Source organism: Dreissena polymorpha, chromosome 1 (assembly GCF_020536995.1).
Source record: "Dreissena polymorpha isolate Duluth1 chromosome 1, UMN_Dpol_1.0, whole genome shotgun sequence".
Taxonomy (NCBI): domain Eukaryota; kingdom Metazoa; phylum Mollusca; class Bivalvia; order Myida; family Dreissenidae; genus Dreissena; species Dreissena polymorpha.
The window spans coordinates 173819218-173836514 of NC_068355.1; the positions used below are offsets into that span (position 1 = coordinate 173819218).

General features: G+C 33.6%; 2 protein-coding genes across 5 annotated transcripts in view; both read right to left on the reverse strand.

The window, feature by feature from the left end:
- Positions 1-11755, reverse strand: part of LOC127861904 (golgin subfamily A member 6-like protein 22) — a 146943-nt gene extending 135188 nt beyond the window's left edge. For all 4 annotated transcript variants that reach the window (XM_052400644.1, XM_052400652.1, XM_052400638.1 and 1 more), the window contains exons 1-2: positions 11472-11755; positions 6660-6800 (exon numbers count right to left, since the gene is read on the reverse strand). In XM_052400644.1, the coding sequence (XP_052256604.1) occupies positions 6660-6689 (30 nt within the window). In that variant the 5' untranslated portion in view covers positions 6690-6800; positions 11472-11755. The remainder of the gene's footprint in view (positions 1-6659; positions 6801-11471) is intronic.
- The window catches only part of LOC127861894 (uncharacterized), a 122833-nt gene that overhangs the window by 61467 nt on the left and 44069 nt on the right, over positions 1-17297 (reverse strand). The gene's annotated exons all lie outside the window — the stretch shown is intronic.

A 17297-nucleotide genomic window follows, 5' to 3' on the forward strand; every position in this document is an offset into this window, starting at 1 on the left:
GCTCAATCGAAATTTTGACAATATAAAAGTCCAAACTTCAAAGTAGTTGTTTGCTCAAGATAAAGGCCCTTGCACATTTCAGTATAAGATTATTGGAGAGTGTACATGCCATACAGGGGTCGACAGGTTTTTAAAAAGAAAATAACTGGTATGGCTTCCTTACTTTGTTTTTTTTTAAGCAATTAGTGTATTTCAGACACCCAGTTGATGAGTCTTCAAAACTTGAAAAAACAAACTCTGAAATGTGAAGTTATATTAGAATAGCTGGTAATGTTGCAAAATAAATTTGCAACTAAAGTCTTATTTATTATTATGATTCATGATTATTTTACTAGTATTTTAGCAACATTTACAATATCATGATATTCACAATATACATGGCTGCAGAAAGCATCATCAAAAAGCCATCACCGAATTCTTTTCAGGTAAAAACGATTTCAATATCAAACAAAAAATTAGATGCTCACAATAAAACAAACAATTTCAACACTTCACTCTTAACCCTTTCAGTGCGGAAACCGAATTTTGAAGGCCTTTGCAAACAGTTTGGATCCAGATGAGACGCCACAAAACGTGGCGTCTCATCAGGATCCAAACTGTTTGCTATTCTGATAGTATTCTTTGAAAAAAATCAAAGAAAATGCTAATTTTAGAAATTCAGCAGACGACATTTTAGCAGAAGACAAATTTCTCAGCATGCAAAGGGTTAACACAACAAAAGATAAGCAGACTGTAAAGCAAGGACAGCTCAGAGGAATGTTGAATGGCTGCCACTTAATTTGAAGCACCTTGAAAATAAGGACCAATTATTCCAAAGAAAGGCTTATTTAGTCAACACAGCATGATCTATTGATTTCAGAATTGCATTCGTCTTTTCAAGCGGGTTGTAAGCCAATGTTATTAGTATTGCACGGAAAGTCAATAATGTCACAATTCTTAAGGATCAGCTCTCCAAGGATGTGCATATTGAAAAAAAAAAGAAGACCTGTGAAAGAATTATTATTGCCACTCTTAATACCAAACAAGAGCCATTTGTCAATGAATAGATAACAATATTAACTGTTTGTCATTTTCTAGGTATTTTCTATTTATTTAACACACATAGAATTAAACCTGTGCAGCTTTATTGGGGGGGGTTAAATTAAAAAAAAATCAGATTTTCTTATCATTAAAGGAATTACTCTTGTAATGTATTATTCATTATGCTATTTTCTGACTGATGCGCAATCCTCCACAAAAGTCGTCATTGATCTTTGCCTTTCTCTTTAATTTCAGACTTATTTAGGCTGTGATGGGTGGCCATGCGTAATATAATGCTGCTTTTCGCTCAGTTGCAATCTGCACACTGTTTGATAGTTACCAGTGTCACAATCTAATTTGAACTCCAGTTCAGAAACTATTGGGCCCTGCTCTGTGAAAAAGGGGTTTCATGCATGTGCGTAAAGTGTCGTTCCATACTAGCCTGTGCTATATACTTCATTTAGTTAATTTATGAACTACTACTCCTCACAAAAACATGAAACCAAAGAGAACTAAAATGGCCCAAGGTCACTCTTCGGTGTTATAGGACCTGGCAAGTTTCGAATCAAGGGGTGTGATTAGAACAATCTTTGTACAATCAATGTCCTAAATCAATACATAAAGTTACACACTTTACAATCATTTGAATATAAACTGAGTTACACTGAGCACAACAAATATTGCAGATGGACAGACAGAAGGAATCCCAGATAGTATCTTTGTTTTTGTAGTTATAGATTTTGTATGCATATTTTTGTAAATAGTACTTGAACCCTTCAAAATCTAAATTGATATAAAAATATTTTGGTTAATATCTTTGACCATTGATGGGAAGGGAAAGTTATCAATACACAAATATACACTAGAAAGGCCAGCTAGCTCTTATGACTGCAATTCCATCCATTTGGTTTGATCCCCACCCCAACCACATAACTTGTATGGGAATCAGTCAGAAAATACTTTCTAAACCCACTGTTCAAGTAGGGGAGTTGTCACTGGGATAAGTATATGAGCACTTTGTACTCGGGTTATCCTGAGCAATCCCAGCTACAGAATGGGTTGGTAATCAGACCAGTGATTTATCTGAAATATTGTTGGAAACAGTAAAACTTCCAACAAACAAGAGTTCCGCGGTCGGAGATGACCGCATTGAAGCCGGATTTTTGATTTAAATGACAGGAAAGTACCTTTCGTGTTTTTGTCAATGCAATACTTAAATTACTGAAATATTGTTCAAAGGTCAAAATGAAATGTAAGTACTTTTCAAGGCATGAGCAAACCTTGTGTTATGTTTTGAATGCATATAACAATTTTAACATTTTAACATTGAAGGTCACAGTGACCTTGACCTTCAAATGAATGACATTGAAATGAGCAGTGGTGATCTTCTAGTACTGGCCAACCTTTATGTCAAGTTTGAAGACTCTAGGTACAAGCATACCAAAGTTATAACATGGAATAAGAACTTTAACATTTTTACCTACCAAAGTTATAAGAACTTTAACATTTTTACATTCAAGGTCACAGTGACCTTGACCTTAGAATGAATGACCTTGAAATGACCAGTGGTCATCTTAGTGTGCTTGCAAACCTTCATGTCAAGTTTGAAGACTCTATGTCCAAGCATACCAAAGTTATAACAATTTTAACATTTTAACATTTAAGGTCACAGTGACCTTGACCTTCAAATGAATGACATTGAAATGACCAGTGGTCATCTTCTAGTACTGGCCAATCTTTATTTCAAGTTTGAAGACTCTAGGTACAAGCATACCAAAGTTATAACATGAAATAAGAACTTTAACATTTTTACATTCAAGGTCACAGTGACCTTGACCTTCAAATGAATGACCTTGAAATGTCCAGTGGTTACTTACTAGTTCTGGCCAACCTTCATGTCAAGTTTCAAGACTCTAGGTCCAAGCATACCAAAGTTATAACAACTTTAACATTTTTACATTCAAGGTCACAGTGACCTTGACCTTCAAATGAATGACCTTGAAATGTCCAGTGGTTACTTACTAGTTCTGGCCAACCTTCATGTCAAGTTTCAAGACTCTAGGTCCAAGCATACCAAAGTTATAACAACTTTAACATTTTTATATTGAAGGTCACAGTGACCTTCACCTTCAAATGAATGACCTTGAAATGACCAGTGGTCATCTGTTAATCCTGGCCAACCTTCATGTCAAGTTTGAAGACTCTAGGTCCAAGCATACCAAAGTTATACCATGAAATAAGAACTTTAACATTTTTACATTCAAGGTCACAGTGACCTTGACCTTCAAATGAATGACCTTGAAATGACCAGTGGTTACTAACTAGTTATGGCCAACCTTCATGTCAAGTTTCAAGACTCTAGGTCCAAGCATACCAAAGTTATAACAACTTTAACATTTTTTATATTGAAGGTCACAGTGACCTTGACCTTCAAATGAATGACCTTGAAATGACCAGTGGTCATCTGTTAATCCTGGCCAACCTTCATGTCAAGTTTGAAGACTCTAGGTCCAAGCATACCAAAGTTATACCATGAAATAAGAACTTTAACATTTTCGAGCATGCCGCCACCCCGCCCGCCCGCCCGCCCCCCCGCCCGCCCGACAACATCAATCTATAAGCCGAGATTTTTTCGAAAAAAATCCGGCTAAAAATAACCAATTTTAAGAAATAACACGATACACAACTCGCTTGACCTACTCGTGGTCAATCAGACCCGATCAAAGACTGAAATCTTCACAGAGTAAATGGCATTTTCCCTGCAAAGTTCACAGACCTCAGTACCATAATTCAATAATACATATGAAAAAACATTCTTACCGTTCTTGTCATTACATTATGCATCAAAACTAACTGTCCAGTGCCGTTTGAAACCATTGTTTACATACATTTCAACTGGCCGACATTTTTTACACACATGTTTTTTTATTGGTCCAATGCAAAGGTGTGTCTTTACCCCTGAAGATTTAATTAACTAATCGGGTCTGATCGACAATTAGTAGGTCATGCAAGTTGTGTATCGTGTTATTTCTTAAAATTTGACCCAGCATTTGTATAAATCTTGCAAGATATGTACATTTCCAGAAAGGAAATTCATTTCTGTGTTGAATATTAAGACCGAGTTTGTGAAAATCGGTCCACAATCGATGAACTTATGGCTGTTCAAAGCGATGCACCCCGTTTTCGGATGATTTTGCATTGAAAACCTTGTTATATAAATATATTTAACAGTGAAATTTTTTTTTTCAGAAAAGTTGATTTTTCATTATAATTTGATTAATTATCATTCAAAATGATGTTTTCACTTATTAATATCATAGCCAAACGCTATAACCACCTGTGATTTTGTGTAGCCTTTAGTGTCTATTGGACACCTGATTGACCTTCTATTCCACAACTAAGTCATTAAAATACTGCAACCTTACAACTTTACTTTGAAAAACTTTTCCTTGTTCATACACTTGATTTTTTGCCCTTTGATAAATTCAAAGACTTACTTTAACCTCAATTTGCCCATTAAACATTGTACTGATTGCCAACAAATATTTGTAAAGCAAATAGGTTGTCATTTACATGTATTCCCAATACCTCTTTATCATATCAACAATCTGGATTCATAATACTCTATAAATAATACCAAAATTATATAAGTGTATGCTTCATATTATTAAATAAATATAAAAACACAATACATGTACATGACACAAATATTTGATGAAAACCAACAAGTCAGAAAGTCTGGAACATAAAACTCTCAATGTTTTAGGCCAGGTTGACAATTTATCAATACGGGTAAGCTAGAAAATAATTGCAACCTTAAATTATCAATCTCAAATGTAAATATTTACATTGACTACAGTTTGCAGAAAGTCTGATTTAAAAAGAAGCCAGCTACTGTAAATACACAAGATAAAAGGACACACAGACTGTTTAATTGATCTCACAATATTGTGTTTGTGCCATATTGACTATCACTGAAATTTTAAGTTGTTTGTGCAAATTGATGATGCCCTATCAAAGCAAAAAGTGTCGTCCTAATAATAACTAGCCTGATTTTCTTATATCCAAATAATAACATGATAGCGTTTGCGTATTGAATACGCTAGGCGGACATTGGAATGCTAGCCATTTCAGCAAGAGAATTAAAAATCTATTCATAATGAGAAAATATATGGTATTGACATAGGCAAATATTTAAGGCTGCATTTAAAGCCAACCATTGAAGTTGAACGATTTTTAACTTATCTGAAATGATTTTGTATACATATCTCATTTAGAAATTGACATTTAAAAATTAAATTCTTATTTAAATTTGATATTTGAGATTTATTGCGCAGATGTTTACAAGTTCACTGAACTAAAAATGCTAACACTATTTAATTAAATAAGTTGTCAACTCAAAGTTTATTAGTTCAAAAAAGTGTAATTACAAATACAGGCTTAAAAATAACACTTAAAAAATGGAATATATAATTTTAGTAAAACTATCATAATTTAGTCAAGTTAAATTCAGTGAAAACAATTCATTAAATCAATCAGAACATGTTTTGTTTCTTATTTTACTTTAACTAATTTGATGATATGATTACCAATGATAAACACTAGGTATGAATAATATCAACAAATTAAGCGTTTTGTAAAATAAAAAATTACACTTTTAATAAAATTAACCACCTAAACAATTTACCACAAATTTGACTCATTCCATTCAAACCTTACAATCATTGAACAATGCACAATAGTTTAAGTCATCCAGAATAATACTGTAATTTGTGGACACCATTAAAAATCACCAATTGTAAACAATAACGTTTGGATAATTCACAACTCACAATAGATGACAAAGATTTTTGCAATGGGTCTGTATAGATTTTAATTCGTAAAAATAAAGGCCAAATTATGGATTATCAATGCATTGTCAATATTGCGCATTTGATTAGAATTCAAAAGCGACTTATTTCCAACAACTTTGAAGTACCAGTTTAATTACATATATTTCAATGGAATGACAATTCACCCTAACCACAATGTAAATGTGTTTGGATAAAATTGTTTTGTATAATGTCATTTTGTTGATAAAATTTAAGTAACTTAAGAAATCTGTTTATAGCGCAAGCATTTCTTTTTATTTTAATTGGTATAAAAAAAATTGTATAGATACAAACACACATAAGTTAGTGCCTCTAGACACTTTGGCAATCTTCGAATGTTGTGCGAATATCTATTATTTAAAATTAAAAATATATTATTTCAAAGATTTAACAAATTTAAAATGTATACAAGAACATGCCCAATATAGAAATAAAACTTAGTATAAATACACGACATTTCTAGAAATTAGATAACTTCCCTTGTGTAATAATAAGTGGTGTCACCTGTTCACTTCTGGTTATTTAATTTAAGTGTATTGATTCATTTATTGATAAACTAAACAATTTATAACAATCAAGATAAGGGCAGTAATACACTATGTATGAATGTTTTGAGTCATAAAATGAGTGTATGTTTTAACAAGAAAGTTATAAAAGCAGTTTTATATTATAGTTTTATTTAAATTAGTTGAATACATGTATATAAAATAATTGTGTGGATTAAATATAGGCTTCACATTGACATAAATGCGCTATCAAAAAACTTACCAGATGTCCATTTAATCCAACTCTTGCCATTTGTTTATAAATTTATGTTGCAGTTCATCTTGAGCCTGTTCAGGGCTTGAGCATGAGCTACCACCAGTAGGTCCTTGAAGTGGCTTTCAAGGTTTTTGGTGTCCCCTTAATCTGAAATTGGTAATTCATTTATGATAATAATAATATTTTTCAATGTTTCATAGCGTCTTATGTACATGACATACTTAGACTCTATCATCATAATTCTCATGTAGTAATATTTTACTCTTTTTTTTTCTTGACAACTTTTTTTTTTTACTGATATATTATTTATCATAAATACAATTTAGAAATACACCAAATATTTAACCAATTTTCTGACTCAATTTGCAATTCCAAACTAAACAAAACAAGGTTCTAAAACCCTAATTGTAACAAGGGCTGTTTGTAAAACATGCATGCCCCCCATATGGGCTGTCAGCTGTAGTGGCAGCCATTGTGTAAATACGTTTTTTGTCACTGTGACCTTGACCTTTGACCTATTGACCTGAAAATCAATAGGGGTCATCTGCCAGTCATGATCAATGTACCTATGAAGTTTTATGATCCTAGGCCTTATTATTCTTGATTTATCATCAGGAAACCATTTTACTGTTTCGAGTCACTGTGACCTTGACCTTTGACATAGTGACCTGAAAATCAATAGAAGTCATCTGCCAGTCATGATCAATGAACCTATGAAGTTTCATGATCCTAGGCGTAAGCATTCTTGAGTTATCATCCAGAAACCCTTTTACTATTTCGAGTCACTGTGACCTTGACCTTTGACCTAGTGACCTGAAAATCAATAGGGGTCATCTGCCAGTCATGATCAATGTACCTATGAAGTTTCATGATCCTAGGCCTAAGCCTTCTTGAGTTATCATCCGGAAACCATCTGGTGGATGGACCGACCGACCAACCGACATGTGCAAAACAATATACCCCCTATTCTTCGAAAGGGGGGCATTATTTAAGGAACACAAGGTATTAACAAATGAAAAATCAGAGAGTAAGTTGAAAGATTTAACAAAAAAATGTTGGCATTAAAAACCAAAATGGAAACTTCACGGCGTAAAAACCTTGTAATATTGTCTGTTTACCAAATTGAAAATAAAAGTAAACTAGCTGAGGTTTCTGACAATATGTTTTACTGTTTGCCAAACAACTTCTGCAAAAACCAGGCAAAGAATGATATGACACAGGATCTTGTTAACCCTTTGAGCGCTGGAACCGAATTTTGAAGGCCTTTGCAAACAGTTTGGATCCAGATGAGACGCCACAGAACGTGGCGTCTCATCAGGATCTAAACTGTTTGCTATTCTGATAGTATTCTTTGAAAAAAAGTGGAGAAAATGATGATTTTAGAAATTCAGCAGACGACATTTTAGCAGATGACAAATTTCCCAGCATGCAAAGGGTTAAGCAAAGGAATACAACATTTTATGTTTGTGAACAGTTTCCTTGATGGAGAGTGTTTTTTTATAAATCTGTCTTTGCAGCTCAGTTAAGGCTCACAGGTCCGATTCAAATAATGTATTGGTCTGAATTCTCCCTCTCCCTCTGATTCAAGTTAAGAGCAGATGACAGTTACTGGCATAAGTACATACATATGTATATGCAAATAGCGCTGTTAATCCAGCTTGGAGTTAACAGGCTGCCATGATATATGACTTTAAACTTTTGTCAAAAACAATCCATAACTCATAAAACAAATCAGAAAAAGTTACCTTTTAAAATTCACAAGCACAGCACTAATATATTTCTGATTTTTTAATCAAATTTCAGCTTAAGATTTCAAATTCCTGTGTTTAAACATCAAACATCTTATAATGTATCAGAGCTCAATGATGAGAAATACCATAATCTCAAAGCATAGGCACTGTCAACAAAAAACATGATCAGACTGATTTCAGCGCATTCATCGAGCTGATTTTCAATATATAGCTATCTCAAATTTCTATCCTTAAATCTTTACAATGGTATCATTAAAGAAATATCATCTGTCACTATCAAATTACCATATTAAGGCAAACTTGTATGATGATTATTAAGAATATTAATGACAGTTTCAAACAGGTTTAAAAGTATGTAATTGAGAGGGCCTCATGAATAGCAGAATGTTGCCAGTAATAATATTCCATAGATGTAACAGTTTTTCTAATACAATATTTACAGAAACATTATAAATCACTATTTCTACTAGGTAAAAAAATCTAAATTAGGGTACAGGCAACACTAAAAATATAATTAATGAAAGCTTAACCCACAGTTTTAATTACCTAAAAAGTTATTCTCCATCTGGAATTTTTTTATTGTCCATATGTCCACATGATAGCCAGTAAAAGTTAAATTAAAAGAAAACTTTACTTAAAGGGAGGAAGGGCGCGTTTTTTACTGTAGTATGGAACTAAATGTGTCTTGTTTTGTGAAAATTGGGCAAAATGCATGTGCGTTAAGTGTCATCCCAGATTAGCATTTGCAGTCTTCAATGGCTTATCAGGGACGACACTTTCCGCTTTAGTGGTATTATTCGTTTAATGGAAGTCCCCAAATCCTAACAAAGACGCGCAAATGGGAAGGCTAGGCTGGAGCTTAGGCTGGCAGCATATTGCATAAGACCCATTTTAGCATGATGCAAGTCTTTAATATTTTAATTGCTTCTTGTAAATTGAGCATAAACCACAATACTTTCCGATTGAAAATTGAAGTCACACTGAGTTATTTATGACAAACTGGCAAATGTCCGTAGCCTTTTCTGGCTTGCAGATTTTCAGACAGACTGACCGCATATGTCACACATGTGTGGTTAGATAATTAAACGAGTTCCCTTCTATCATGGACACTATAATATTTCGCAGGTTTTGTCTCACAAGACAAGACAAATGGCAATTACAGATTGTCATTCATTTCTTTCCCTGAAATTTGTGTTATTTGATACCTTGAAAGAAAGACAGTGTTATGAGGCGTTTATTTATTGTTCATTCCGTCTTCCCCTGATAATTTACTGACTCAGCACTGACCCTGAAAGTCTTGGGATTTGAACTTACCGGTAATGCCTAATTGTAACATTGTAACTGAGCAAACATTTGTATTAAAGTTTTCGTATGAACAAAAGAAAGTATTCAGCATCTCCTTACACTGAACAGTGTTTAATTCTATACTAAAAAGCTGTGTTGATGTTTTTAATGTATCAGCCAATGGAATGAATGAACTGCATGTGTTCATTTGGGTCTACTGACATTATGTAAAGGTCATCTAAGGTGAAAAGCTGGGTTAAACAGCTTGGTCGAAATACTACATCATCAAGATGTAAAGTTGCGCTGGTCCAGTTATAGCAAATCAAAAGATTACATAAAATATTATTGATACAAATTTAATTATATTATCTTGCTATTTATATTCCCTCAATCCCATATCAAAACCTACATTTTGAATAATTAGCACATTTATCTCACAGCAGTCACAATATTTTCTGTCAAAACTTTTCCAATAATGGATGTGGAAGCTTTGCACTGCATCAAGTCATTGACAGCAAGCATCAAATCCTCCATGAAATAGGATTTAATACTGACTGATTGGTAAATGGTAAATAAAGCTTTGTAAACACTTAAGAGAGGCAAATAAGAAATGCATAAAATATACTGATGCAACCACAACTCATGTTTTGACACAGGCAAATCCACTATAATCTAGGCTGGACAAAAAGGCAAAGGGCCATAATTCAGCCAACATCAGTCACAGCAAAAATTCCTTCCTTATTGATTATCTGCACATTAAAGTCAATTAACGGTGATAGTGTAAACAAAATCTAACCAATTCCTTTCTTTGGAATCCTCTCCACATTCAGGTCATTCAACTGTGAAAGTTTGAGTGAGATCCGCCCAGTATACAATGTATAGTTAGTAGAAGTTCAAAGGAGTTGAAAACACTAAATTTTGGGGACTTTTATCCATTAGCAAAAAAAACAAGAAACAATGCCAAAATTCGGCCAAAAAAAATTGCTTTCTTTACAGTCATCTTCACATTCAGGTCATTCAACTGTGAAAGTTTAAGGGAGTCTCACCAAACGATTTAAGAGAAGTTAAAAACAACAGCTGAGGAACTTAAAGACATACAGAAGGATGAAAAAGTGCCATTCTTAATGCCTTCACTTTGAGAGGCCATATAACTCTTTACCACTTAGATACGTATGTTGACGCATTTAAAGTCCCTTAGAAACTTATATTTAATTTAAGACCTTTCAAATTGTACAGGCTTCATTTCCAACCCTTAGATACTGATCAGCAGCAAACAGCATAAAACCTGAACAGACTGTTATATAGGAAGTCCCAATAACAAATAATTGTATTGTAACGTATATTATTACTAATATAATAATAAGTGTGGAGATTTTAAAAACATAGATGGTCAATACCTCTGAAGACACAATATTGTGGCCAATGATTAAAAAGAGTTTATAGCAAAAACTGTTTTATCTGCCAGAGTGTTTTAAAATGTAAAACTCATTGGATTAAGCATAAAATTATGTTATTCATTATTATTAAAAAGTGCCTGTAGCAAAACTCGGCTGCTTTTTGTTGATCTTCAATTAAATTATTTATATAAAAAACTTATTCAAAATGCAAAAACTAAATATGTAATAAAAACAGGGTGCATTTCCAATTCGACATCAAGATAGCTCCTCCAAAACTGAGTAAAGTTTTCCATCCACAATCACCTTCTTAAACTTAATATTAGGCTATAAATCAAGTAACATTTCATGAACGTAATCCCCTGTGTACATATGACAATATCCAATACCTGGGTTTCCAATCAGTTACTGTTGATTTTTATTCACAAATGCAAAAATTAATAAATCCACATTCATCTCTCCAAGCTCCAAAATGTCATATGAACGAAACTGATTCTCTGCCTGCGTCAAAATATCGTGGAATGAATATCTCAGCTCTAGTAATGGTTAACGAGATTGGAGAAATTGTCACTGAGTTTGATCTAGTTTGTTTGCTTACTTCTCAAAATCAACTCAAAATTGCTGAAGTATTGATACTTCAGTTTTCAATAAGCCAAAGACTCAATCCTACTGTTTCAATAGGAAGGTAGAAGGTAAGTGTAATGGGTAAGCTCTTTTGATGAAACTGATAACGAAATGAAATTGGGCTAAGGGATATATTTAACAAAGGTACCAACAAATTTATATGTAATAAAAGGTTAGCTTTAAATTAAAACCTTATTTCAAGACATCAGCGTTAAACATAATTCCAAGCCCTTACTTAAAAGGAAATCATATGAAATGCATGATGATTGATATTATATTATATCAAGATTTTTATACATTTGATATAAAATAAAGATATAATTAATGGCTAAGTATTGGTTATCGCAGAAATCATCAACAGCTTGGAGTTCCAATACATAGCAATCAAACCATGTCAGGTTAAATAACAAGCACCTCAACAGGTTATTACAGCGTTATTTTGATTCTACCACCAGGGTGCACATAATTTGTATATTATTTAAACTCTTTTTAATCTATTGTCTGCACTTTTGTTTGCCAAAAAACATGCACATATAGGTTTTGCTGTGTTGTCAATTAGCGAAGATTGCATGACCTCACATTCACTTTTGAAAGCAGTCAAAGATCTGAAAAAATGCCACTTTAACTAGTGAAGAAATGTCCACCATATTGGTCAATTTCAAAATTGTACTGCCCTGTATCTGAACACCTTTATGTAGATAGCCCGAGGTTTTCTATTTAACAAGCGCAAATATTTATATACGAGAACAATAACGATGGCAATATTTGTACAGCCCAAGTAGGTATTTGAACATGGAGACGATATCAACTAATCATGGGTTACTGGATAGATAACAGAGCAGTCCTGCTACTAGTTTTATCTTGAAATAAAAATAGATCGCATCATATTTTTTATTGACTGTTTTTAATACACTATATTTATATTACTGTTGCATAGACTGAATATAAAACCTTTTCTAAACCAATGTGCATGCTAATCTTGAAACATGCAAGATACAAGAAATTAAAAAAGAAGAAGATGCACAACCCTTTATTCAACTTTGGAAACTGTATGATAGAACAATAAACAAGTTATTTATGTGATTCTGTTAATTGTACACTATGTTAAATCATCATAGTTCACTAATTGGTAATTGAAAATTCAGCTTTTGGGGGTTTATTTAAAAATGATTTTTTTGTATGTTTTAACAAAAAAGTTTCCTCCCAAATTGCGAAAGGTTTCCAACCTGTTATTGACCAATTTAGAGTCTATCACTCAATTGCACTAGTGAAACCCATTGCTGTAACCAATGCCATTACATACTTTATCACATAACATAACTCTTCACCATGTCGGGTAGTTGCTCTGAGTGTGTATTTTGCGAAGTTTATGAAGTTCTTCCAAGCCATAGGCTGCATAATGGACCAGGAGATTGAGCCAGGAAGACACATTTTGAGTGACAGCTGCAATGTCCAGCAATGTCAAGCTGTTATTTAAAGATTTTCAATTTTGGTGCTATCCTATGTTGTCAGCAGGGAGAGGACGTAACTAGAGGAAACCCTACCTGTCCAGTTAAGGTGACCACCAACCAAACTCATTTGCTTCAGGGAAAGGGATGGAACCTGGGGTGAAGACGTGAGAAGCCTTTGTGCCAACCAAGCCAGTAAGTCACTGTTGTCACCAACATCTTAACATGACACAAACGTATCTTTTTTACCCATCAGAGGAGAGAATATTAACTCCTCAATGACAAGAATATAGCCCATCTCTACTTGACCAAGGAGGTTAACCAATTTATTCCTAGTGGACTCTCCCATCCTTCAAAATTGGATCAATTTATTTCCAAAATTAGGGATGTGTAGTATATTTATTTCTATATTTAGAATATTTCTTACAGAAATTCCTTTAAGCAAACAACGCAGACCCTGATGAGATGCCGCATCATGTGGCGTCTCATCTGGGTCTATGCTGCTTGCAAAAGCCTTTTTTCTAGATGCTAGGCATAACTAGGTTAAACATATATTCACAGCAGGAAAACCAATGTATTAGCAATCACATGAAGAGAGCCAAACCATTGCATCAGTCAAACAAATGAAAGCAAACCTTATTCAGTTGAACCTATCATAGGAGAGAAAGCCAACATATTGCACCAATCACAGAAAAAAGAAGCCTCTGCAAACAATCAGAGAAGAGAAATCTCCACGCTTTTACCAATCACAGGAGGAAAAGACAATCTCTTTAACCAATCAGAGAAAAGAAACTGTTTATTATCAGTGGAACAACAACACATGTGTCCATAAAGAGACAGATGCCTAAAACTTCCACTTTTTTCTCAGAACTCCACTAATGTCAAGCTGTTTTGTGGCAAAATAAGACTTTTGACCTTTACACGTTATCTTGACCTTTTTGAGAGAGGTATAACATGCAACACGCCATCTCCGTAGAGAGGTATAACATGCAACACGCCATCTCCGTAGAGAGGTATAACATGCAACACGCCATCTCCGTAGAGAGGTACAACATGCAACACGCCATCTCCGTAGAGAGGTACAACATGCAACACGCCATCTCCGTATAGTCGTCATTAAGATTTAGCTGATTTATATACATGTCCATTACAACTTTTGTGTAATAATGGTTAACACTTGTACCAAGTTATTAAAAAAACATCACTTGTATATTTGATAAGAGTATTTGCTGAGACAGGATTTGTAATGTTTTACGGTCAAGCTTGACCTGTAATCTTTGACTTTTGAGGTAGGGGGACATGAAACATGAGCCACACATTAACTAATAATGGTTATTATGTGTGCCATATAAGGTTTAAAACCATTAATATATAGCAAAATATTGCTGACACAGAAATAAGCCTTTAATTTACCAGGTGATAATTGGCTTGATATTCATTTTTCCTCTATTTTATGCAAGACGCACACAGGGCGTACAGATGGCCAGTGTGATGATGCTTTATGCAGCGTTTTTCAATGCCGGGCATAAATAAACACAGTTAAATCGCAGGGTAATTTATATATGCCTCTTTAACAAAAGAAACTATCAGGAGTGCCATGAGGACAGGAATTATTGGCTGAAGTTATCATTTGAACAGTGTAAAACTAACTACCTTAGCTAATATTGTTATATTCTTGTAAGAACAATTTCACATGGATAGCTTTATTGTAACAAGCAATGTATGATAGATGTTAAATTTCATAACATAATAACAGTTGTGTGAACTGCAAACAATTGTTGTATGGTTAGTAAATATGTACCTTAGGTGAAAACGATGATATCCTGGCAGTCCTAAAGTAGCACTCAAACTTATCCTATACTCACTGTGTATAAACTTTAAATGCGTAAGTGCAATTTATCACTGTAGTTTATAAACAGTTCATTTAGTCAAATTACTTGCCAATATTTTATTCACAATCCATAAAAATTCAATTAAATCCTGTATGGCATATTTCACACTTGCTTTATAGCAAGATGTTACCCCATTAAAACTATTCCATGAGAAGTTAATAGTCTGCAATAAAACTGGTATTTATCCTGGCGACAAATTGAAGAGACTTGCACACCCTGGCATGCCCCAAAGTATAGATTTTATTCAACCGTTGTGAAAGAGTCACTAAATATAATTGCTTAACTTTAATTTGATTTCTGAATAGCAGTTCTTTAATGGTCTATCTATTGGATCTGAAACCTCAACCAATGATCTGCTGACACTATTTATTCAAGTTATCAACAATGAGACACACATACGACACAGACGCAGGAATTGTTAATTGTAAAAACTTCAGTTTGAAATAAAGCTAGCTTTGTAAGCTTGTTTGAAAGTGTAAACAAGCTTGCTGTTTGGATATGTACTTATTTTTGATGGTGTAACACACAAAAATAAACGTCTTTTTCAACATCAATGACAGGTTAAATTTAAATGAAAATCGATCTTTGCTGTCTAAGTAAAGTTAGTATATTGTTAAATACTAAACTGTTACAGAAGTGTCTTTTTATTATTGACAGAAACACCATAAAATCTACTTCAAATAATCTAGCAATGGATGATAAGTAATAAACATGTGTTACTTTTGTTTGAATTAAAATAATAATGCTCATAGTGTTGATCCACAATTTAAAGAAATTTCACTAGTATCATGGCAGATATCCAAATATTACTTGTTTCCCATACGGTGACCCATGGTAATGAAGAAAAGAAAATTCATGGACAAAATAAATTATTATTTTCATACTAGTTGTTTTGTCATGTGTTTCATCTGTTTGCAAAGTTATGTCATTTTCTTCATAATAATTCACAAACTTTGTGTTCATCAACACTGACAGTTGATTACATGGATTCTCTCTTTTAAATCATTACTAATCAATATAAGTTTATTTGAGTGCATTTAAAGCTTTGCTAACCCCACTAATAAGTATCATACAAATATTTTCTTTGTCAATAAAAGTTTGTGGGACACAACAAAAAATGGGGAAACAAACAATATTTTATTTTAGGCCTATCACTTTATTTTAATGATAGCAGTTCTTGTGCTTCACAGAAGAGCATGTTCCATTTTTATAAAATTTGATACTTAACTTGATGTTTTTGTCAATGTATTTCAAGTTTCAACACCATTTGTTCAGGCCTGAATTCATTATCAACAGTACTATGCATGTAAATTTCCCCTAAATCATTCCTATAGACAATTTTGAACATTTTATCACTGCAAGCAGCAATTAACGACAGAGGTCGAAATTAATATCAGGTCATTATCAGGACAATATTGATCTATGCCTATCCAATCACGCATTACAAAATTGTGAATTAAGATAAGAAAGTAAGGCATGTAACGAAAATGTATTTTTTTTAAAGATTTCAAACAAGATCCAAACACATGAGGATTGTGCTTTGCAAATAAATGCTTTTGCACCCAACTGGAAGTAAATATCAGACACTAATTCTACATGCCTGTCAACAACTTGTCGAGTTGATTATCAAGTATATTATATATTTTGAAATTAATTGAAAATGACACCTTAGTGTGGCTCTAACCTGTGAACATAGGTCTTGATTTCTCCATCTAACCTGTGAACAGAGGTCTTGATTTCTCCATCTAACCTGTGAACAGTCAGGTCTCGATTTCTCCATCTAACCTGTGAACACAGGTCTTGATTTCTCCATCTAACCTGTGAACAGTCAGGTCTTGATTTCTTCATCTAACCTGTGAACAGAGGTCTTGATTTCTCCATCTAACCTGTGAACAGAGGTCTTGATTTCTCCATCTAACCTGTGAACAGAGGTCTTGATTTCTCCATCTAACCTGTGAACAGAGGTCTTGATTTCTCCATCTAACCTGTGAACAGAGGTCTTGATTTCTCCATCTAACCTGTGAACAGTCAGGTCTCGATTTCTCCATCTAACCTTTGAACAGAGGTCTTGATTTCTCCATCTAACCTGCGAACAGAGGCCTTGATTTCTCCATCTAACCTTTGAACAGAGGTCTTGATTTCTCCATCTAACCTGTTAACATAGGTCTTGATTTCTCCATCTAACCTGTGAACAGAGGTCTTGATTTCTCCATCTAACCTGTAAACAGAGGTCTTGATTTCTCCATCTAAC